At 40.7% G+C, this 23,624-nt stretch overlaps 3 protein-coding genes across 12 annotated transcripts in view; 2 read left to right on the plus strand and 1 right to left on the minus strand.

The window, feature by feature from the left end:
• Nucleotides 1–477: 477 nt before the first annotated feature.
• srrt (serrate RNA effector molecule homolog (Arabidopsis)) lies at nucleotides 478–8,861 on the plus strand. 2 transcript variants are annotated; one of them, XM_005472034.4, is made up of 20 exons: nucleotides 478–633; nucleotides 1,465–1,583; nucleotides 1,800–1,928; nucleotides 2,010–2,159; nucleotides 2,289–2,477; nucleotides 4,062–4,231; nucleotides 4,402–4,583; nucleotides 5,376–5,483; nucleotides 5,574–5,730; nucleotides 5,843–5,991; nucleotides 6,112–6,173; nucleotides 6,276–6,354; nucleotides 6,477–6,668; nucleotides 6,758–6,928; nucleotides 7,058–7,211; nucleotides 7,519–7,712; nucleotides 7,901–8,057; nucleotides 8,172–8,264; nucleotides 8,367–8,480; nucleotides 8,597–8,861. In XM_005472034.4, exons 2-19 carry the CDS (start codon nucleotides 1,465–1,467, stop codon nucleotides 8,471–8,473), a joined length of 2,562 nt encoding a protein of 853 aa, XP_005472091.1. In that variant the 5' UTR covers nucleotides 478–633; the 3' UTR covers nucleotides 8,474–8,480; nucleotides 8,597–8,861. The 2 variants fall into 2 exon arrangements, with proteins under 2 accessions (XP_005472091.1, XP_005472088.1); XM_005472031.4 differs by having other exon boundaries at nucleotides 8,367–8,469.
• Nucleotides 8,862–8,947: 86 nt separating this feature from the next.
• mogat3b (monoacylglycerol O-acyltransferase 3b) lies at nucleotides 8,948–13,898 on the minus strand. Of its 3 annotated transcripts, XM_025911041.1 has the most exons (9): nucleotides 13,752–13,898; nucleotides 12,262–12,385; nucleotides 11,745–11,835; nucleotides 11,488–11,595; nucleotides 11,014–11,084; nucleotides 10,401–10,605; nucleotides 9,914–10,088; nucleotides 9,645–9,829; nucleotides 8,948–9,561 (listed from the first exon to the last, which is right to left on the minus strand). In XM_025911041.1, exons 3-9 carry the CDS (start codon nucleotides 11,824–11,826, stop codon nucleotides 9,407–9,409), a joined length of 981 nt encoding a protein of 326 aa, XP_025766826.1. In that variant the 5' UTR covers nucleotides 11,827–11,835; nucleotides 12,262–12,385; nucleotides 13,752–13,898; the 3' UTR covers nucleotides 8,948–9,406. The 3 variants fall into 3 exon arrangements, with proteins under 3 accessions (XP_025766826.1, XP_003456853.1, XP_025766827.1); XM_003456805.5 differs by lacking the exon at nucleotides 13,752–13,898 and having other exon boundaries at nucleotides 12,262–12,474; XM_025911042.1 differs by lacking the exons at nucleotides 11,488–11,595; nucleotides 12,262–12,385; nucleotides 13,752–13,898 and having other exon boundaries at nucleotides 11,014–11,086.
• A 151-nt stretch (nucleotides 13,899–14,049) lies between these two features.
• The window catches only part of nyap1 (neuronal tyrosine phosphorylated phosphoinositide-3-kinase adaptor 1), a 28,392-nt gene continuing 18,817 nt past the window's right edge, over nucleotides 14,050–23,624 (plus strand). For 4 of the 7 annotated variants that reach the window (XM_025911013.1, XM_025911012.1, XM_025911014.1 and 1 more), the window contains exon 1: nucleotides 14,528–15,083. The gene's annotated coding sequence lies outside the window, so the exon portion shown is untranslated. Of the gene's footprint in view, nucleotides 14,069–14,527; nucleotides 15,084–21,950; nucleotides 21,981–22,593; nucleotides 23,409–23,624 lie in introns of those variants that run through there. The other 3 variants (XM_025911015.1, XM_025911011.1, XM_025911009.1) reach the window with 3 other exon arrangements.

Raw genomic sequence — 23,624 nt, forward strand, 5'->3', positions numbered from 1 at the left:
GGGAAGAACGCTGGTTTGAGCGCGGAGTCAAGGAGGCCATTTACGTGAAAAGGGAAAGACCATCTCTGAATCGAGGAGGAGGCCTAAGGGTACATCTTTCGCCATCTTACAATGCTGTGATTGCAGCCATTCCTCAACTCTCTGTGAATGGTACTCATGGCCATTGATCAGTGGTCTTTGATCAGTGGGTTTTGGTCAGTGATTGTTGATCAATGGTCATGGGAATTTGCATAATTATGATTAAGGAACTGACCTCACAGCCCATTGTTCCTTCAGTGGGCTGGTTTCAGTCATTATGCAAATGTACTGTTTATAAGGGTTGGGGAAACCTGCAGTCAGTTGAGACTGAAGAAGTCACTTGGATGAGTGACGAAACGTTTCTCCCACAAAACGCTACGTCCAGATGAACAGATTCAACTTTTGGAGATTTATTTTCCTGGACAACCAAAAAGAATGACACGCACGTAAACTCTACCAGGGCGGAGGTGATAAATTGTGGCTTACCCTCCAAACCAGTTGGTGGCGCTAATTCCATGTTTAGTTGTACACCATTTCCAAGCGAAGAACAAGAAGACGTGAAGGCTACGGAGAAAGAGGGGGACGAACGAGACCATCATACAAACTATTGTTAAGGTATTAGCGTAATTTATTGACTTTTCCTCAGTTATATCAGTTGGTCTGTTATTTAGAATAAGACAGGTCTGTAGAATTAGACCGACGGGTAATTCAGTTTATTTAATTTAATTTAATTTATTTCATTTTATTTTTAGCTAACTCACACAGCTAGCGTAGTGGCTAACGATACATGGCTGGATTATCGAGGGTCCTAACTCGCCCTGAAACACGAATTTACAGGTTTTGTTTCGACTGAAAGACTCAAACCTGTATGTCCGGATAGCTAATAATTTTGATCTCGTTTTTTTTGTAAATTTTGTACATCCTAGTCTGATGATATCAATGATAGCTATTATGCAAGACAAAGGAATCACTTTACGGCAAGTTACGCACGTCGTCTGTGACAGACCATCTGCATTTCCTTGTTCACGGTCCCCCTTGTTTGAATGACTGCCGTCACCAAAATCCTTTTGAATTAGAAGGTCAAATATTAATAGTCACTTGTTGTAAGTACCGTCCCGGTCTCCATGTGGCAACCGCACATACTGAATACAGACTAAAGGAAACAGTTTCCCTGGTTTATAATGAGAACAATCTTCAACGAGCACTTTGCGGACATGGTTTACTGACTTGTCACACTAAATCAATGCACATGTGTTTTGAGTTGTTGTGTTATATCATAGCAGTTTCTTCTTGGGAGATGTAAATCATAAACTTTGGCTTTGCACTTTGCACTTATCAGGTCTTAATATCAAAAGTAAAGCCTTCCTTAAAACGATTCTGCTTGTAGCCAGCTTAATAGTAATCACTGGATACTACACGTCATCTGGATTTTCTTTCTTCATGCAGATGGGAGACAGTGATGATGACCATGATCGCAGGAGAAGGGACAAATTCAGACGGGAGAGAAGTGACTATGACCGTTCAAGAGAGAGAGAGGACCGGCGCAGAGATGACTGGAATGACAGGTAAGAAAGAGAGACGCTATTGGGCACAAGCCAGATTCAGTGAAACCTGATACAGCCAAATCATATTCGGATGAACAGCTAAATGCTATTAAATGGTAGCTCTTTGCTGCTCTTACACTGAGTAAAGTGGATATTAAAGATAGACTTGTGTGTTTCTTACCTTTCTTTCTTTCCTCATGTTTTCTCTCCTTCCTCTGATTGTGATCATTGGCCCAGGGAGTGGGATAGAGGCAGGGAGCGGCGAAGTCGTGGAGAGTACCGGGATTATGATAGAGGTCGAAGGGAGAGATTTACCCCACCCAGACACGACATGAGTCCCCAGCAGAAACGCATGAGAAGAGACTGGTAGGATTTGCAATGTTACTAATTCACAATCTCTATAACCATCTCTTATTTTACTTAAAGCCCCTTATCCGTTCCTGGCAGGGATGACCATGGTGGAGACCCCTACCGTGGGGGGTATGACTTGGGTTATGGTGGTGGTGGAGGAGGGCCCAGCTATGGACCACCACAACATTGGGGCCATCCCGACATGCACCTCATGCAGCCTCATCAGGGCATCCCCATTCAGGCCAGGTAATTAATTTAAGTTCAGTTTTGAAGTTAAATGTTACTTTACATATCTTTAAAGATGTTTTTAATGTTGTTACCTCAGATATGTCTTTTTGCCAACTAGCTTCTTCCAACATCTCTCTCTTTCATTAGGCTTGGTAACATCCACGACTTGGACTTAGGTCCTCCCCCTCCAATAATGAAGAGCTTTAAGGAGTTTCTGCTGTCCTTAGATGATTCTGTGGATGAGACTGAGGCAGTCAAACGCTACAATGAGTACAAGATCGACTTCCGGCGGCAGCAGATGCAGGACTTCTTTTTGGCTCATAAAGATGAAGAGTGGTACGATCTTAGATGCCTTTCCTACATAAGCCCTTATCAAGAATATAATTTCTTTATTATAGTCGTAATAGAATTATTGCATTGACAGATCAATTAGCATTACTTAAGCTGTTATTTTCTGTTGTCCTCACCAAATGTGATTGGCTCTTTATTTCTTTATTGGCCTTTTAATCATTTTAGATTTAATTGCTATTTAAAGGCAAATATAATAGGCTGAGCCTGGTCCTTTTGGTGGGTTTATCTTAGAATTCTATTCAAAAATTCAGATGATGTTTTTATTTGTAATTGATGGCTAATGAAATTGGTACATTAAAACAAGGTGCATGTATATGCCATCTCCGTTATGTTCTTGTTAAACTCACAAATCAAAAGGAGTGGAAAGGCATTTGGTATGACAGTTTCACCCAGTACGAGGACCAGGCACACACAGTTAATTTATTTCTAATGACTGTTGCTACAGTACTTGTTCACAAAATAAGAAAATCAACCCAATTTCAACATTAGTTTATATTTGTTATAAATGTATTTTAGGAGTTTAAATTTTTTTATCCATAAATATCCATAGTTACACTTTTGTGTAACTGAATTGTTTAAAGTCATCATTTGGTGCAATAACGTGCTTTGACCAAAACGTCTGTGTTCTTTGGGTTGATTGTCTTATTTGGAGTAACACAAGATTCATAATTGTGTGCTGTCTCTTAATGCTTTGACACTTGTTTCACAGGTATCATGCAAAATTATTCTGTTTTGTCATAACCCATTTTTCTTCCCTTCATTTCAACTACCACGTTGACGACGATTTTTTTCAAGATGAGAAAAAGTGGAGTTCATCCGCAAGAATCGGTCTTAGACAGACAGGGCATGCACTGCGCACAATGCAGTTGCTCTTAGACACACAGTAACAGGGATTTTAGATAGACAGCCATGTCCGCACACGGAGAATTTTTTTCTTGTTTTATCCTTTTTCGACACAATTTTCTTTTTATATTCGGATCAAATCCCAAAACCGAATTTGTGTGCATACAGACACACCATTGGGGTGAAGTGGAGCGCACTTTCACAGAAGAGACCCCGCTCTCTGTATTTATTTGTTATTAAACTGGCAGAACAAAAGGTAACTGTAGTCCACTTAATGCTAACATTTTTAATGTGACATTTTGAATATGTAAATGTTTAATTTGATCATCTCTGTTGTGTTTTTTTTTTCCTGCCTTTTTTTTTCTTTCTTTTTTGGTGAGTTAATCTCAAATCTTCTAACATTGTGGAGTAATTGGCTATGAAGACCACAGTCAAAACTTGGAATTACAGAAAGATATAATAACTAGTGTATACTGAACACAAATTACATTCTTTTCATATGCTAGATTGCTTATTGAATTGGAGTTGTTTAACATTTAAAAAAAAACCTATTCAGAATATATATTCTGTTAAAAATGTGATTAGAAGAAACTGAAAAAAGTGTAAAATACACAGATGTAACGTAGGCTTGTAATATTTATTTGTTCTCTAACTTTTGCTTCCTGCTCATCCCAACCCCCATCATTCTCTCCCCAATCTGTTGTGGACGCCCAACTCTGGACACAGGTTCCGATCCAAGTACCACCCTGACGAGGCCAGACGACTTAAGGCAGAGGCCCAGAGGGCTCTGCACAACCGTCTGAATGTGTTCGTGTTCCTAATGGAGAATGGCTGGTTTGATAATGTCTCCCTGGACATTGAACAGACCCCAGCCATCATCAAAGTTCTGGATGCAGGTGAGGTCTCAAACAACTTAAAGAGCATTGTTGACCTGTGGAGTTTTCATTTGTATCTACAATTAAGTCTGCTTTTGCAATAAAAGCAAAAATGATGTGACCTAATTGCATGGATGGTACTTAGAAGAGTACTCCTATGGCTGAACCATAACGTTCTTTCTGCATTTCAGCTGTGATTAAAATGGAAGGGGGGACAGACCATGATCTTCGCATCTTGGACCTGCCATCTGAAGAGGAAGAAGACCGAGAGAAGTCAGCATCTATTTCCAGGGGCACTGAAGTTCCCAAGAGAGAAGACCTCAAAGCTTTGGGTAGTGACTGCAAACCAGTGGAGAAAGACAGAAATGAGAAGGTATGTGTGCTCTGTTAGACAGGCGGTAGAAATTTCATGAGGCTCTAGGGCTGTGCGATATGACCAAAATCTCATATCCCGATATAAGACATCTATCGTCCGATAACGATATAAATCACAAAAATGTAACATTTTCTGTAAATTCTGTGAATGTCGCGCAGCTCGACTTGCGTGAAGTGTTTCCAGCTGGGCGTCGCGTACCTGGAGTCGAGTGTTTTAACTGATGCATGAAACGATACATTTTTAGACATAGGTTGTAACGGCTGCCGTTTTCTTTGTGAGTATTTATTACACGGCGTGCTGCGGGGAAAAGCCTGTTCTAACGTTTGAGTCTAAGGTTTATTTTTTAGCACCTGACGGCTCTTTTTTGCTTCTCATCCGTAAATACTCTGCAAGTCTGCATCTTTCACGTGATTCAGTTTATTTTGAAAAGTCTCAACAGGATCTTGAGCTTTATTGTGAAAGGTTTATGTGGAAAATAAACAAGCGGACACGAGGTGGTTTTACCGTCGTTGTTGCTAACCACAACGCATAAAAACAAGTGCTTGTCCGGCTGTAGTGTGGTTATATTAAATATAAGAGAAAGAGAGAACTTTAGGAAATTAATTTAGCCACTACAGTGACCATCAAAATAATGAAAAAATATTGCCGTAAACAGTTTATTTTGCGACACCACGAAACAAACGATAGCGTAAAATGAAACGATAGACGTTTTTATATCGTCATCCGATATATATCGTTATATCGAACAGCCCTATGAGGCTCTGTTGATGACAATGAACTGTGCCACAGGAGGGTAGTGACTCAGCCAGCACAGAGAGAGCTGCCACAGCAGAAGGAGAGAATGTAAAAGAGGAGGCAGAGAAAGAACCAGCAAAAGAAATTCCTGAACCTAAGAAAGTAAGTGTTCCTTCTGATACTGAATTAGTTCTTACCAAGAGAAACAAATAAACTGAACTGGCCTGATTGTTTTTCAATTTGATTGTTTAGCCAAGAAGAAAGAGGAAGCGCAGCGGGGACAGCGATGATGAAGCCAGCGCTTCGGAGAGTGACTCGGACTCAGATTCAGACTCCAACTCTAACTGCTCTGACAAACCAGTGAAGAAGGAAGAGGAAGACAAGGATGAGGAGGAAGAGGAAGGTGAAGGTGAGAAATCATGCCTGTAGTGTCTGGTTATACATTTTCAGGAGTATAATATGTATCTTTCTGTAATTTAGCACTCATCAAATAAATCTCCCTTTCCTGTCTAATTATCCAGAGGAGAAACCTAAGGAGAACTCTGAGGAGGACAAGAAGGAAGAGAAAAAGCCCAAAGATGACTCTCCTAGACCACGGCCTCTCCACAGAACTTGCTCTCTGTTCATGAGAAGCATCGCTCCCACCATCTCCAAGGCTGAGATTATTGCTGTGAGTTGTATAAAAGAAGCGTACCTAACAGATCCAGATCTTTAAGTGCACTAAACAGATACGTGTCCTGGTTTAAACTGAGCATCTGTGTTCTTATTTGTTGTTTTTTTTCCTTCTCAGCTGTGTCGACGTTACCCTGGGTTTCTGCGTGTTTGCTTGTCTGATCCCCATCCAGAGCGCAGGTATGAAAAATGAAAACTTGGCATTATTTGCTACACTAAAGTGTAATTGGTTGGATTAGTGTAGTCACTCATGACTTTGACATGAAACCTGCGCCGTTTCAGGTTTTTCAGACGTTGCTGGGTGACTTTTGACCGTAGCGTCAACATCAAAGAAGTCTGTTGGAACCTTCAGAACATTCGGGTAAGTGCACCAATCATAAGTGTTGGCACTGCTATAACTTTGTGTTGCAGGTGGTTTTAGAGATGCAGAGATCTTCCAAATTTCAGCTGAGGCCTTTACCACTCTGTTTTTACCCTTCACAGCTGCGAGACTGTGAACTGGCACCGGGGGTGAACAGGGACCTGGCTCGGAGGGTGCGTAATGTTAATGGCATTACTCAGCACAAGCAGATTCTCCGCAATGACATCAAGCTGGCTGCCAAGCTCATTCATGCCTTGGATGAGAAAGGGGAACTTTGGAGCAACAAGTCCCAGGAAGAAGGGCAAAGCACTGAGGTATAGTACCTGTACCCATGGGATTTAACCAATTTTTCTCAAGTTATTTGACCATCATCATCATTTGTGGGGTTTTGTTATTTCCACAGTTGCCAGCTCAGAACCCCATCCTGAAGAATATTACCGATTACCTGATAGAGGAGGTGAGTGCTGAGGAGGAGGAGCTTCTGGGCTCCGGGAGTGGAATGGATTCTGAGGAGGGCATCAAGGAAGGAAACCCTGCAGAGATGACTGTTGAGAGGGATGACAAACTTGTCAAGGTCATTACTTTACCACACGTAGAACAGTTTAAGATATAATATCCATCTGATCTTCTCTTTTGAAAGTGGGTTTCTCCGTTTGTATCTTCACTGTGCTAGGCCCATCAATTTTGCCATGTGTTGTTTCAGGTTTTGGATCGTTTGATCTTGTACCTCCGTGTTGTGCACTCAGTTGACTACTACAACACCTGTGAATACCCCAGTGAGGATGAAATGCCCAACCGATGCGGCATGATTCATGTACGTGGACCCATTCCTCCAAACCGCATCACACATGGAGAAGGTCAGTGTTCTTCCCTTTTCATGTTACGCGACACAAAGGAGACCTCTGGGATGAAAAACTAAATGTTGATTCAGCTGTAGTGAAAATGAATCTTCCAACGTCCTGGAGTTGATGTGAATTTTAACTGTTGTGTTTGCTAGTTAAACATTTGCTATGTTTAGATTATTTTACCACCTATCATAAACAGTGCCTAAATATCAAATGTAGATACTGCAGATTACAAAAGCAAGTTTAAGTGGAGATTTTAAAGTTTTAGTGTTGATTCAGAATTTTAATAAGATGACATCACTGTATCCTCATTCAACAGTGCAACAGTGGGAGAAGATGATGGAGGAGAAGTTGGCTCCCTTGTTTAGTTTAAAAGAAGTCTTGTCTGAAGAAGAGGGGGTGAAGATGGGCCGCAAGGACCCTGAAGAAGAAGTGGAGAAGTTTGTGTCTGCCAACACACAAGAACTGGGAAAAGATAAATGGCTCTGCCCTCTAAGTGGAAAGAAATTTAAGGTTGGCACTTGGAAAGAAAAGTATTCGGGACTGTACAGCATGACCACAGTCAATGCATTTTATTAAACACAAAGGAGATATACCAGTAGTTTTTGTTAGAAGTTCTGTTGTAATTAAAACAAAAATAATAATCAAGAATTATTTTTGTATATTTTTTTTTAAATGTTTTATTTCAAATCAAATTCAAGGGTCCAGAGTTTGTACGGAAGCACATCCTGAACAAACATGGGGATAAAATTGAAGAAGTGAAAAAGGAGGTTGCTTTCTTCAACAATTTCCTGATGGATGCCAAGAGGCCATCACTGCCAGAGATGAAACTTCCTCCTCTTCCAGGCCCAAGCCAAGGTCAGTTTGAGATTTTTGTCTAATCAACCCGTAAACCCAGAATTACAGATATTTTTCAACAGAGATAAACAGAATCCTAGGAAAAAGATACACTGGGCCTGTTTCATCCCGCAGGTTTGCTCAGTCCTAGTATGCCGTTTCCTCCCCAAGGTCCTCAGGGTCCAATGGGCTTCGCACAGCCTCGTCCTCCTCTGATGGGCTACGGTGGTATGTTCTGAATTTACCTTTTTATACTTAAAGTGAGAATGTGCTTTCCAGTCAAGCCGCAACATTTTTTTTCTTTTTTCAAATTAAAATCATTTTCTGAAGCTGGTGGGCCTCCTTATCCACCCAACCAATATGGTGGAGGCAGAGGCAACTATGACAACTTCCGCGGACAAGGTGACTACCTGGGTAAGCCGCGCAACATCAGGTGAGACCGCTGTACGTGTCTTTATTTTGCTACAAACATTTTCTTTTTACTGCTCATGTGGAAGTTTGAAACTCCCTTTAAAAGATCGTTTCCACTGTTTTTCTGTTTGCATTGCCATCCATTGCAGAATGTCACGAGGTGACCCACGAAACATTATTGAGTACCGCGACCTGGATGCACCAGATGATATGGACTTCTTTTAGAAGGTTCACATTTAATTTCTTTGCTCTTTACCAGTGTTGTGTTCCGCCTGCTTCTTGGAGTAATGAGATTATTTCTTTTCTTAAAAGGCTTGTTTTGTAATTATTGTGCAACCAGAACTGCTGTAAACAGATTCATTAATAAAATTGTGATCAAATTACAATAATAAGTATTAAAATACTTGTGAAGTCGTTCTGATATAAAAAAAAAAGCAATCTGTGACAAAGTGCATCATCATTGTTTACTGGATCTTAAATAATACACAGCTTTTTTTGGGGGGGGGGGGTACAGTACAGTTGCATTTTGTTCACAATCAAAACAACACAATATCCAGTAAGATTTTTTTCTTTTGTTCATGAAAACTAGTGGGATTGTTTTAATAATGCAAACAACATAGGAAAAGTACGTCATATTATGAGATGGTAATTGAATCATTCCAAATATGTACAGCTTTCAGAAACACGTGAGAAATATTTTTTCAGTATGTTGTTAAAATTATTGCCAAACATGATTAAACCAATAATCCTCCAGTGTTTTCACTACAATGCGAATACAGCGGTGCCACATAAAGGCTTCACATCATAATTATTTAAAACATGTGATGAGGAGTTTTAAATACAGGCACGTTTTTATAGACTGATGATCACAGAAACCTTCAATGTTAATATAGGTCCATCACATCAGATCCATAGTGACTCCAAGTCGTATTTGGTGTAAACAGTTTATGTCAAAATATCTAAATTATCTGAAGCTTGTGATTTTCTGAAAGTCCGCAGCTGACCTTGTGTTCATGGAATAATTTGGAAAGGGCCTCCATGTAAAGTGTGTGATAATGGTCGACTTCCTCGTCTGTGGGCGTGACACGTTTTGGCACGGAGATTGGACTTCCCACTGAAAAGAGTACAGTGTGAGAATAAAATGGGCTCAGTACATAAAAGTGGTATTGGCTATTTAAAGAATAATAAAATACCCACCAACAGTCGTGATTGGAGTCCTGTAGGGTAGGAGAACAAAGCGCTCACCGACAAAGAGACACGGTGCAAAGCCCATGATTTTTTTAAACAAGTCCTGTAACCGGCGGCACAGACTGCCCTCTGCGAAAATCACCTGCTGGTAGAGCTCATTCTCCCCGAATGAATAAACGGGCACCAGATCAACACTGTGGAAGGTCAGAGTTCAGGTTTTTTCAGGTTTCAGTGTTTTACATATAAACATATTTTCTTTCTTAGTGTGTAATTCTCACCCAAACTCAAGGGCCACTCTGACAAATCCCTTTCTTTCCTTCATGACCACTGTGTTGAGTCCGGGAGAGGATGCCAGAGACTCAGCAGCGCCCCCTATCACAATTACCACTGCATTCCCTTTGCCGCTTTTTGAAAGGAGGTGGACCAGGCTTGGTTTGCTGACTGGGTAAAGTCCTTATCAGACAGAGTAAGAACGTCAGAAGTTCAGGTCAGGAACATAACGGGGACTTTTTTGTTAAGCTGTAATATGCAGGTCTACACTGTCAACAGGCTTTCAAATTCAGTTTGCATCAGTAACATGTAGGTATTCTTTATCTTCCATTTGCGTTCCACAAAGTAAAATCACATTTTTCTGCAGAACATGAACTGTATACTGTAGTATGATCAATAAACTGCTGTTGATGTGCGTTTTGGCCTAATGTAAAATGCTTCTCGGACTAAGAAGCGGAGTAGTTTAATCCCCTTGCTGAAACATGCTATAATTACCTGCGCTCATGATGTACTCCCTATAGAATGGTATCCTGAACAGGCCCGCCAGTATCGCCAGGCTGGCTCGCATCCCGGGAAATGCCTCGGCAAAGCCACAGCTCTCCGTGCTGAAGCAGGTAAAGGCTCCAGCACACATGATGCCATGTGGGTGAGAACCTAGGATGTAGTTTTTGTTTGGATTCAGCTCGCCTGTCTTGACCAGCTAAGAAAGAACATTGACACAAGAGGGTTAATGTTGGTGATCACGGATGTTGCTGCTGTTAAACAGCCAAGTCCATTTTCACTCATCTGACTGAGGCAAAGATTAGATGCAGTTTCATGTTAACTTGTTCTTGCAGGCTTTTTACTGGGTTCCCTGCGTGAGGGCCTCAAATATAATATGCTCTTTGCAAAGACTAATACCAGGATTTTAGGTTTTCAGTGCTTCAAGAGTGCACTGGAGGAAAAGTGTATCTTTCCGTACCCCAAAAACATCCCAACATGGAATTCAATTGGACATTTCACAGGGTTTTTTGAGATTTTTGAAAATATTATCTGTCCTGTACACAGTAAGCATCTGTGTGTTGCAAGCAAATATAAACAGATTTAAAGATCTTTGCCCAAAACTTACTTTAACAGGAAAGTAGTCTCTCATGTGCTCCCATACCTTCCACTTTCTCACAAACATCGTTCTTCTGCCCCCTGATGGAGACATTGAAAACCTTAGAAACACTGAGTGTCCCAGTTTCACAGTGCATGTTAGCAAAGCTAAATAGTATCCTGATGTGATCATTGGTATGCAAAAATTGTATACTAAATACAAAGAGTGATAAAAGCAATGGTAAAACTAAAATAAAGCTATTTATAAGCAGCAAACCCGTTTAATGTAGCCAGTATACATGCATATACTGTAAATCATAATTTTTGAGTGTGCTGTTACACACTTTAAAAGGTGGACCTTTTATTACTGTATAAACTGCATATTTTGTTTTTTGTATCATCATTATTTTGCCACTTCATTGGTGTGCACACCTGTTTGGAATTTCTACATAACACAGACTTGGACATGATTGTGTTATTTTCATGCATATTTAAATTTCTTTACCTCTTTCGGGTGTATGCCAGTCCATCACCAGCCATACAAAGTAGAGAGCAGACAGCGGCCACAGAGAGGTAAACATAAGATACACCATCAGTATAATACAAGCCACTCCTGGAGATGGATGTTTTTCATGCCATGTCGACCAGCATTGGAGTTGGGAAGGAGCAAGAGATTTATTTTAGGAGTTAGTGTATTAATTGCATTATTAATTGATGTTTGTTAGGAAATGATTAAAAAAGGATAGTATGGCAGCTTCTTACCCAAGAGGAGAAAGCTTAGCACCCACTGTAGAACACTTATTGACTCTAAAAACTCCTTCAGCTGAGTTTTTTCTCGAGTCATTCTTGCAACCTGGAGGCCAAACCATCATTTTTCAGCTATCAATAACATTTTAATGTGGACTCTCATTTAGTAAAGGTCATGACTGTAATGAATAGTATAGCTTATGGCCTTTGAAACGACAAAAGTGGCTTTATCCAAGATAATAAAATTTTAAATTGATGTCTTTATGACAGACAACAGATTTCATTGATGACCAGCACCTAAGCATGTACTCTTAAACTTCCTTTAGGGAAGAAAGAAGCTTGAAACCTTGGAAGGCATGCAGGAGCCTGATCAAATGACTCACTTATGAACAAGCTCACAGGCAAACTTACACACAAGGTTTTTTTAACCTGCTGAAAAGTGAAACTATTAGCAGTCCAGCCTAACAAACACTGCAAATCAAGAATCAAACAACTTTTATGCTGCAAAGTACCATAAAATGTTGTATTTTACCTTAGTAGAGTAAGTTCCAAAGTTAATATGAATGGATGCAGATTCGTTGCTTCCCCACAGATCAGCACTATGCACTTTGACCAGACCGTGTACAGCTGCTGATAACAACTCCACTCACCCAATACTGTGTGACACAAGTAACTTATGTCAGAGATAAACACAGCAAACGTTAATGGGATTTAATAAGATACTGCAGTTATTTAATCTTTGTACTTTTACATACAGTGAGTTAATTATTATTGTCCTTTTTGTCTTTGGTCTGGTGATCATCAGGATTACATGTCAGTCTCTTTAGCTGGTGTTATTTCTAGGAATCGTCTCATGCAGCTTCACAGCCACTTGACTTGTAAAATGCATAAAGCAGACTTCCCTATAAGTCTTCTCATGAGCTGATGCTGATTTTCCTGCTACTGTAAATGTCATGAATGTGTTTCTCTCCTAAATGTTGTTCTTGCTCACTGATTTACTGAGATCATTTCTACATGCTTGCCTGGTGATAAGGCTCTGTCCTGAAAGCTCAGCATTTCCTGCATGGTTCAAGAAAGTCAAGTGTTTCTGCCCTAAGCAACACTGAGAGATTTTTATTGTAAAGTAATAAGGAATAATCAACTGGTATAGCAACAATGAAATAGTCTGGCATATCGGATCAAATAAGGAAAGAGTGAGGCTTAGGTTCAGACTGATCAAGGACTTTTTTGAAAAACTGATATCAAAAGCGAGACATACAGAAATAAACCGCAGCACAGGCCTTGCCCTCCTCCTCCTGCACATTTGCTCCTGTCAATCAGAGATTTAATACTAAATCTTATTATAAAACATTTTGAAAAATTTGAATAAGGGGAGCAATTTTTAAAAATCTGACTTTCTCAAGTTTTCTCCATCAGTATCCATGAACAAAAACAACACGAATACGAAACACAAAGCAGACATTTGAAGTACTGTAGATATACTGCCACACCACTTCTCATAACACTAACCACCACTCAACTGCTCTGATCCTTAATCATATAAAGAGCTAAAGTCCCACCGGGTCCGTCTGTATTTCACTGACTTTATATATCCTGTGCAGTGGAGAAGTTTCTGTCATCTGCTACTGTACTGGACAGTCCAGGCTCAGCACCATGCCATTTAAACAGACAGAAAGATTTGATTATTTTGTTTCATGTCCTGTCTACTGCACATTAAAGGCTTGGATTTTCTTCTGGTTGGGCCTCTGAACCTATGCTGCGAATGTTGCAATATCACTGTTGACTAATAACAGTGATAATAATCTGTTAGTTATGGACACGACTTTTAAGGAATGTGTCAGGTGCAGCTGTACGGTCAGCATGCATGTGCATTTAAGTTAGATTAATCCTAAATGGGCTAACACCAGATTTTATCTCAGCAGATCATCTTTAGGCTCCAACAGCGATAGATGCATATGACATAAACGTCATATGCATTCCTTAAGTGACTTTGATCAATATTTAGAAAAGTTTTAATCAAACCTAAACATGGACTTTGGATTCACGGCTCCACTTGTGGCAGTCCAAAGATTCCACTGATACACATGATTACAGCGTGTTTCTCAAGAGGGAGCACTCCTAATCTCGATATCTGAAAGATTCACTTTTAACTCCAACCCAGTCACCCATATAGTCTCCCGTTGACTTTAGGGGGCGTGTCAGACTCACACAGGCCATGTGTTGGCTAGTTGGTCATGTGACACCCACCTTCAAAAAAAAAAGAAAAAAGAAAAAAGAAAATGCCAGTGTTTGATCATATCACCGGGAAATATGAAAGAAAATAGATTCTGAACTCAACAGTGGGTATTTTCACATTTAATATTATGATGTCCTCTAATATTGTTTGCTTTCACTGCATGGTCATCTGGAGGCAGTTAATACAAAATGTTAATATTCCTATGACGGCTTAGCCTACTTTGTGGTACTCAGCGCGGGCTTTTTGGCGAGCTTATTTTATACTTATTAGTATTTTATCCTCCATTACATCACCGCGATCCTCCTACAATGTTTTTATATGGCAGGCTGACTTTGTTTTTGCACATCGCAGCACTCTGGTGAAATAAAAGGGCTTTTTGTTGTTTGCATAAAAAGCCTTTAAAAAAAAAGTAAGGACATTTAATGAGTGTCCTGTTAATATGAGCAGTTTCTGTGGCTTTCACTTTCACTGAGAGATAAATAGCAGGATAACAGGAATCAGCGGCACATTGGATGTTTTTTTTTTCTCAAAACAACCACTGGGTTGCTCTCAGGAAGTACTGTATGAATATTAATATGGATGCAAATGCTCAGTGAGGATGCCCAGCGCTTGAACCAGCACAGCGCGCTGACATCTGCGCATTTTTTGTTTTGACGTTTTTTTTCTTCTTTCTGTTCATCCCCGCATTTGAGAGCGTGTTTCCTTTGCGGATGATTTTGAAAGAAACACAGACACAAGGATGGTGTCGGCTGGGGAGCATTTTAACGTCGCATTGAATTGCATATTGGTTTTCAATAAGATCTCGCACCGGCCAGTCTACAGCGATCCTCGGTAGTACAGTGCGCCGTTTATCCCCTCCAAAAATGGAAGACCTTTCACGTCAAGAAAAGGCGTCAGTCCGGTGATCGGCGTCTGAATATCTAATTTTTTATTTCCACGTCAATTGACACATCTGGGAAAGGATTCATTTCCCTTCGCTCCTGTTTACCAAGACAGCTGTGTCATCAACAACCGGCGTGGTTTTGTTGTTGTCTGATTTTTTTACGAGTCTGGGCAACTGGTTTAGGCGATCGGCACAGTCTACCTCTGCGCCAGCCGTAGACTCCACAGCTATCAAGGTAGGTATCACACCTTCATTTGTGTTTTGTTTTTGATCCATAAATCACAAAATCGTTTAGCCTACGTAGACAGCTGTCGTGGTTATGGTCTGCCTTATTAGCAAAGGAAAACATGGTATATTGCGGAGGGACGTCGGGCATTTTTTACGCGTAAATTTCACCGGAGTGCACGGGTGACAGCGAGCCGCTGTGTGTTCACTAGCCAAATTGTTCAACCTTGAAGCCTCGAAGCTCGCGTCATTCCATGCGAGGCCCGTATTTTAGCCCCAAACGTAAAAGATCCGTGCAGATATCGCCACATCGCCACGCAGTAATAACACACAGCTCGTGTACAGTCGTGACATGCCCGTATAAATATTTCACCAGAAAACAAGCCCGCATCAGCTGACTAGTGATGCTGAAGCATGCACGGCGCTGTTAATCAAAAATATCTACAGCACAGCGGTGACAGGGGCGGCAGTGTTTGGAGTCTTAATCTGCATGGCCGTGATGGGAAACATCTGCATGTTTACGGATTATACGAGTCCGTAAATGCAGCACGGTTGTGTGTTTTTGTGGGTGCGTGTGTGCGTTCGTGCGCGCGTGCGTGTGTGAATGGGCGGTAATACTCTGATTGTGAATATAGGGGTGACGTGTGTGTGTATGTGTGCGTTTGTTTGTGCGCATCCAGGTGAGGATGTGTTGGCGCGTCTTGGAGGTGCGGGAGAGAGAGAGAGGCAGGCGTCTGGATGGAGGGAGCCACATTACTAGATTTCTTTCTCTTTTCTTTTCTAAAGGGAAAGCCATCTGGTGATTAATACTCGATCAACTGCCGCAGTATTCTTCCTTAGATCCTCCATAAGACGATTCAAAAGCGTCGAGAAGTTGTGAATCGAACGCAAAATTAAGGCTAGTCAGCAATGTCTCCCCCCCTCAACCCATACCCCACCCGCCTTCCGGGCGTGACAGCCTCTAAAAATGAACAGCACTCCCGCTGAGAGATTTCTTCGTCACAGTCCACCCTAAAAAGAAGAAGGCAAGAAAAAAACCAAAAACAACAACAACTTGTAATTAGACTGCTTCAAAATATTATAGATAGGAAGCTCGTGTTGGAAGAAAATGGAATATCCACTGTGAATATCCATACAGTTTATTGTAGGTATATTCTGCCTGCCACAAAACAAATAAAAGCATTTAAAAAGGACAAAGCAGTGCCAACATGAATAATAAAGGCCTCCACTTTGAATGTGGAATTAATGTAATCATTTGCCTTTAAAGATGCTGGACCAGCAAGACTGAATACTTCACTGCTTGAAACTGAGACTGACACTATTTACTAGCTGGTCCCAGTTGACCTTGGAGCTTAATAAGACCAAAATCTTCCTATACGTTCATTTAAATCTAGCTTAGGTTAACAGATGCACATATCAGGCTCTGTTATGTGAGCATCTCTTGTGCAGTTTGGCTTAACCACTCCTAGCTACAGAGTGGATCGGGGTTGGGTGAGAGCAGCTGTGACTTTGGGGTCATTGAGTGGAGGCTATGAGCTACGCATGCTGTGCAGTGTGTTTTGCATGCAGAAGAAAACTGGTGCTCAGACCACCTGTCACTGACTGCCGGGCTCACCTAGTGATCTCAAAATGTGATTGTCCCAAAATGTGATTAAAAACAGGAAGTGGCAGCTCTGCGTTGCGGGCGCAGTCATTTTATTGTGGTATTAAAAGCAGGAAGTGGTGGGAATTAAATAGAGTGGGTTTCATTTCATGCCCTTCAATCCCAGAGAGGTTTATCCCACTAAATTAATATTTAGAGCTTTTAAAAAATACATGAAATATAGCAAGAGACTTGAAGAAGAAATGAAATTGAGCAGAGGTTATGGTTGTTATTTACTAATGGAAATAATTTAAAAAAAAGGAAGTCCCTAGTGTTTTTGATAAGGAAAGAAAGATTCTCACTGCATTTGAGCTTCTCTCCATCAAGAGGATGGAAATGCTCAGCTGCTCTAGCCCGCTGTGTGCATCATGTCTGATTTAAAAACGAATGAGAAATTACTGGATCCAGTGAGGATGAGGGATGGCCTATGCGTGGCCACAGAGGAGAGGGGACTAATAGGAAAGAAACACAGAGAGTGAGGGGACTGATGGAAGAGAGACAGACTTGGCAGATGCTGACATTTTAAGCCCATTTCTCTGGTGGAGTAGATACCCGTGTCTAGATGAGCACTAATGGGTTTTTTTTTTTTTTAACTGAAGCACCAAAACAGATTGTTTCCCTAGAGTTTGAATGTTAGCATGCTGTTAAAAGTAATACTATAGTGTAATGTGGGCAATGTTAGCATACAGTGCTATTTTTAAGGAAGAACATGAGACATATGGAATCAGAAATGATCACGATTGCCTCTGTTACAGACTGTGATCAATGTGAGTGACTGCAGACAGTTAAAAAAGCACATTTTGATCAACTCTTCCTCTTTATTTGGTGTATATTTAGTTTACATCTTTTCAGTGGGTTTCCCGGGTGAAGTCTGGCCACATTTGTACCTCTGTCGCTCATCTTCACTTCCCCCCATATATGTTCAAAAATGTAATGCTTGCAAAAGTGATGAAAAACCAAAAGAATACTACAGCTGAACATCATTTTTTTTCTCAAACGGCAGCAACATATGATGTTGATCCATGTTTAACTCATTTTTTAAGGTAAGCTAGTGAAATAATGCTACACGTTCACGTGTTCCTGCTTCTCAAACAGGTAGATTTTCAGCTTCTGTTTGTAAAATCTAACAGTAAAATTATGGTTTACACACATTTTTGAAAAACTGTGTGTAAACCACATTTTTGAAAAGATTTTTGCAGTGTTGTATCAGTTTAAATCCATGATATTAATTGTTACTGCCCATGCTCCTTTCTAAAATGACAGCATATCCTCTTTGTATTTTTACTGGCACTCCTGTGTGAGTTTACATCTGATGGAAATCTTTCACAAAGGGAGATTCAGATGCTTTGAGGAAAGTTTGTGATATTCTTTTGTGATTGTCTTGTATTATGGATATGCTAGAGGAGAGCTGTGGGTTTAAAAGAAAAGTCGTTAAGGCTTTATATGCTTATAAATCAGGAATCTTTAAAGGTGTATTTCTTTTTTGTCACATTGAAAAAATCCTGGTTTATAAATATATGACCCCTGATGAGGCTGATATTCTGTTTTTGTGTCCCATAACTGACAATACGGCGATTATCAGTTGTTAATGTGGCATCATTCTGGCCATAATGTCAGGCTGAGCTTGCTAAATAATGAGAACTCTAAGAGACCGATTAAAAAAATGTTCACAGCTGAAAGAGCAGAGGATATCCTGTGATAGGCCCTAGTAAGAATGTCTACACAACCCATAGGACACCACAAAAGGACCAGTCTGAGCCTTCTTTTTCTGCTAAGGTTTATTCCCCTTGTTTGTCCAAACTCAGACAGGAAGGTTAATGTTTTAAACTTGGAAAAAAGTCGCAAAGTCAACGCAATATTTTCATTTCCAGGTCCATATTTCTACTCTTGGATCTGGATTCCCTTTAAGATAGCTTTGTCCTGATTGGCTGCCCCTTTTAAACAGACAGTTCAGAACTGAAGGGAGTGGGACTTTTGTGCTTACAGCCAGAACCGTGTGCCTTAGATGGGATATCCCCTCTCTCTGACTTCTTGCAGAATAGAAAGTGTTTAGAGCTGTCTCAAGCCCGAGCTTGTGCCTCACCGGGATAACATACACCGACATATGCTGATCTCATTATTTCAAACTTTGGCCATGTTTATTATGATTTCCCCCGATGTAAAAGTATATGTTTATAAAAAAGAAGGAAACACATAACAGGTCCACTTTAATCTAAAGCTGTATAAAAACTGGTTCAGTTTTAAACCAGTATATCACCAGTGCCCATCAAACACTAAAGCCTATGCTTGTAGATCAGACTCACTTTTTCATGCAGCTACTTTAAGCAGACAGTGTATAGGAGTACATATAGGGCTAAAGGTAACGGTCTCTAGCGGCTTCTTGATTAAAGGGCATGCCATTTACAAACCATGTCCTGGATACAAACCCAGACCTGAACATTGTTCGATGACTGCCCCCCTTTGTCTTCTGCTTTTCCCCCCGCTTTACTCCAAGACTACACAGAAATAAAAGAAGAACCCTAAATTGATTCTCATTAGGCTTCTTCTTCTTCATCTTCATCTTCATCCCCCACTATGAATTCTTTCTTTTTTCTCAATAGAGAAGACTGAAATACTGGCCACTCTTCTTTTCTGTGTTGCTCTAAATACAGGCTCTGAAAAGCAAAACAAAAACACAGCAAAATATAATAGAATAATAGGCAGGCCCTGCACGCACTGAGGGAAGAGGTAGGGCTATTATTTTGCGCTGCAAATGACTCCTCGGTGCTTTATCTGGGACGTCCCTCTGCGTCCACTTTGTTGGATGCTGTTGCTTTGTGAGAGCTCTTCACATTAAAAGCTCATAGATGTCTGTCCCTTGTCTGACCGGAGGATGACTGAATGTATATGGGCAAATTAACCAATGAAAATTTAAATTAAATGCCCCATTTAAATGCTTTCTTTCTGGATTGTGAGTATCTTAGAGCATCCACTTTCACTGCAGTGTGTAGTCAAGAGTAATGATGTGTGGTAATGATTTCCTTGAGGCAACTCATCTTTGTTCATTTCCCCTCTGTTTTCTTCTCATTAAACCTTTCAAAGTCATTTGCATGGTACCATGCAAAATAAATAAAGTTAGAAGCCAGCAGTCACTCCTCTCTTGTTGGCGCCAGGCTCAAGCCACGTTAATCACCAGCCTCCTGTGTGCATCTGTGTCTTTGCAGCATCATAAATGAATGCAAACAAAATGCAGATGTTTTCATCAAAACATAAATATATTTACACATTTTTATGAGCCATTCAAATCTTTTTTTTTAAACCATTATTATTATTTGCCAAGAAGCTGTTAGCAAAGTCATTTCAGGGTCATTATGTTGGAACAGTAATTGGCAAAATCTGAAATTACAGGAGGGACACAATGCAGCTTTTCTTTTCTTTTCTTTTTTTTAAAATTATACATGTTTAGGCATGCATAAATGGACCAAAGTGGTCCATAGTGTTATGTTAATGCCCCCGGTCTCATTAATGTTTCACATTTATGCTAAAGACCTTCAAGAGACCTTCATTAATGTTTGCTAAACGATTAGGAGGCAGAAACGTGTTAATCGGGGCAGTTGTGTGATGCAAACAATCCAAAGCGTATCATGTTCCGCAAATATTGCTCCTCCGCATGTCGCTGTATTGTGTGAGTGAGCGGGTCTCAAACTGATGGGGAGACATAATGGTCTTAGGAGTGTCTCACAGTGATAATTTATTGTCTATGACATTGCCAAAGGTCACCGCAAACCAGCAAAAACTGAGAGCACAGCAGTGTTTGAAATCGGCGATCGCACATTCAGAAATGTAAATTCTAATTGTAGTGTAACTTAAATATGCTTTTTAAATGTCAGAGCAATTTTGCCTTGTCCTGTTAAAAAAAGAGAAAAGACTGCAGCTGCTCAGCTACTTGGCAGCAAAAGGAACTCCAGCTAATTGCACACAAAAATATGTTGGGGGGTCCCAAAAGCAATATGAGTTGTTGGGATTGGGGTAGGGATTGTACATCATGTGGGTTTTTTGATCTTTGCCCCAATCTGGGCCCATTTCTTTTGAGAATTAATTCATTTTTTAAAAGTCAGTATCTTAAACCCTGTAACGAGTTTAAACGCTTGAGTATTTTAATTCAAAATCCAGCTGGCACTCTTTCAGCTCACCACATTTGCTCACAGTTTTTTGCGCATTATTGTGCAAGAGAGCAAGACGTACAGCAGGTACATCAAAAGCTGACGTAGAGGACGTTAACCTGTCAAATGCTACACGCCTGTTTTTTAGACACGTATCTCACAATCATTTTGTTATAAGTAACATTTTTTTTTTCCATCTGCTTTTTCTGGCCATGTGTCCAACGCGACCACAACGCGAGTACGGCGTATGAAAGCACTGCCTCCATCGGGCCCCCTGCAGTGTGTAATCTACCATCACCTGCCATTTGCCCCAGTTATGGCCTTTTCATTTCATCACTGTCAGTACAGTGAGCAGCGGGAATGACAAGAATAGGAATTGCTCAAGTGAGACCCCCCTGCTGAAAGCCTGCCAATCATACCTGTATGGACAACACACCTGTACCTCTCTTTCATTTCAGTTTGCACTGCTTTGAAAAGCTCTCAGACATGCTTGACCTGATTCAACACCTTTAAAAAGTCCCTGTTGCGATTTTATTCACCTTATACAAAGACAGAAAAGAGCTGGCAGTTAAGTGTGTGTGTTTTTCTTTCTTTTCTTTCTTGTTTTTTTTTTTTTACCAGCTATTAACATCATGTAAAGTTTGTCATGTCTTAATGTGTTACAAAACCCTCTTCTCATGAGTTACTGTCCTGCTGTTGAAGACTATGGGGTGCATAACATGGTCCCTAAGAGACGTGATTTGTTTGTAATGAGATCAATGAGTGGGAGAGCTGTGTGTGTGGGCATGTGTGTGCTTATCCTGTACAGCCTACACTATGACTCGCTTATCGGGGGATTTTGAGCACGAAGAGTAGGCTGATTCAAATGTTGGAAGACCACTTGTGGCCTACCTGGCTTTGCTAATCACACCAACGCGGCCGTTGCTTCATCTGTCAATCAAACGAAGGCCGGTCTGACACGCAGGGTTTTTTTTTTTCAGTATGACTAACTGGGGGAGAGTTCTGATGCTTTCTTGTGTGTGGTGATGTTTTGATTTGATTTTTGAATAGAGGTCACCTCGGTCCTCATGCTTGTTTTTTTATTCTTCTGCAGCTATCTCTGGACATTGTTCTCCAGCCAGAGGCAAGTTTTTTCTCTTTGTTTTTTTTTTTTTTGCTTGTTTGAATGCGTTAGCTCTGGGAAGATGTGAGTCAAGCCCATAAACTGCTGTGAGGCAAATCATATGTGTAGCTTTTAGTGATGTTCAGCTGATCCTTTTTTGCTTTGGGCTATTTGAGTTTGCTTAATTGTTGCTGAATAGTTTATAAGGTTTGTCATGTTTGGGGAAGGGACATCCACAGAGCTGCAGATTATTTTGGTTTTGGCTGTTATAAAATAGATAAAACATGCAAATGGATATACTGAAAAACATGCCTTTCTACCTAACAGAGAAAGGCAAGATGCTCAAAACTGAGCATCTTGAGTTTTATCTACTTGGATATTTTCACGATAATTTTGTAAACTAGATATCTAAATATATGACTTTAAGCTGAAGAAACTAACAGGAAGACAATATTGCAGGGTAATCCACATCCGAAAATGAGTCAGATCTTGGGTAGAGAAGGATGCTGGCTCAGTGAAGCGTGTGCAGCTGCGGAGTGGAGCTCTTCCCCTCATGCACAAGTGGAAGCATTAAGGAGTTTTTTTTCTTCCCTCTTCCACAGTTCTTACTCTTGTCCCTGCGGCGCTATACCTCACAGTCTGGGTTTCAACGGCCAGATGAAAAGACAAACAAAACAGAGACTACATTTTTCTATATGATGTGAATTCCCTCGATTTTTTGTTAATGCAATCTTCGAAAGCCAGACTAACTTAAAGGGACCCTGCTCGTTTTTCAAATTGTAGCACATCTAGTGGCGGCACTCGTCAGCGTCCACATGCCGCTGCCGGAGAAAAGTCTGCTCTGAATTTTATCTCTGCGGTATGAGTTGATATTCCCACAACCCTTTATGCATGTGATAGAACAACAAGCTGCAGACCGAAGGAAAATCTGCCCAGTGTTGTGTAAAGGCTTGCGAATGTGCAAGCTGTTAAGTGTTCATGTATGCTAAGTGCAGTGGGTCACCTTGGTTACTGCAGATTCCAGCAGAAGATGATGAAGGCAAGGGCAAGCTGAGGTGGGAGCTGGAGATTGGGAGGTCATTGGCTCGCTGCCTCTTTTTGACCAGAAAGACATCGTTTGCAGCGACATTATTTCCATTTTTTTTTGCAGTTATTTCATTATTGACCAGCTGCGACTGGTCATGTTTTCTATCCACGATCCGTGCGTTGTGCGCTCTAACAATAGTGGAATTATTTCTTGGCAGAAAAGGTGCATACATTGAGCATCTCTGAACGTTTGTTGTGGCTCAGGGCTGTATCCTGATAGCACAGGGCACGGAGGAATCAGGGAACGCTTTTTGTGGGATATTTTTGGTAGCGCTCCATGAAAGATTTAGTGGTCACTCAGTTTGAACAACGCTGAGGAGGAGAACCCAAAGTGTGCGAAGCGCCCCGTTCACATACTTTTAAGTGAGTGTACATGTGTCTTCTGTGTGTTTAATGTTTTGAAGCAACGACTTTGTCGTTTGGTTTTTTACATCCCAGTTTTTCCTGATAGCTGCTTTGCGATTCTTTCATGCCCAAAACATGAGAAAGACATTTAAAATGTTTCTCTATCTCTTATGCACCAGCCTTCCATCCTTGTCCTGAAATGATACATGTTCCTCCTCCTCCTCCTCCTCCACC

Source organism: Oreochromis niloticus, linkage group LG10, assembly GCF_001858045.2.
Source record: "Oreochromis niloticus isolate F11D_XX linkage group LG10, O_niloticus_UMD_NMBU, whole genome shotgun sequence".
NCBI lineage: Eukaryota > Metazoa > Chordata > Actinopteri > Cichliformes > Cichlidae > Oreochromis > Oreochromis niloticus.

What these genes read in the sequence shown, in the direction of transcription:
- srrt (XM_005472031.4), top strand. Translation starts at nt 1,465, where the DNA reads ATGGGAGACAGTGATGATGACCATGATCGCAGGAGAAGGGACAAATTC. An exon ending in AGAAAGACAGAAATGAGAAG is followed by an intron (nt 4,584 to 5,375) that starts GTATGTGTGCTC and finishes ACTGTGCCACAG; the next exon opens with GAGGGTAGTGACTCAGCCAG. An exon ending in TAAGTGGAAAGAAATTTAAG is followed by an intron (nt 7,713 to 7,900) that starts GTTGGCACTTGG and finishes ATCAAATTCAAG; the next exon opens with GGTCCAGAGTTTGTACGGAA.
- mogat3b (XM_025911041.1), bottom strand. Translation starts at nt 11,826, where the DNA reads ATGACTCGAGAAAAAACTCAGCTGAAGGAGTTTTTAGAGTCAATAAGT. An exon ending in GCTAAGCTTTCTCCTCTTGG is followed by an intron (nt 11,596 to 11,744) that starts GTAAGAAGCTGC and finishes ATCCATCTCCAG; the next exon opens with GAGTGGCTTGTATTATACTG. An exon ending in GACTCCAATCACGACTGTTG is followed by an intron (nt 9,562 to 9,644) that starts GTGGGTATTTTA and finishes TACTCTTTTCAG; the next exon opens with TGGGAAGTCCAATCTCCGTG.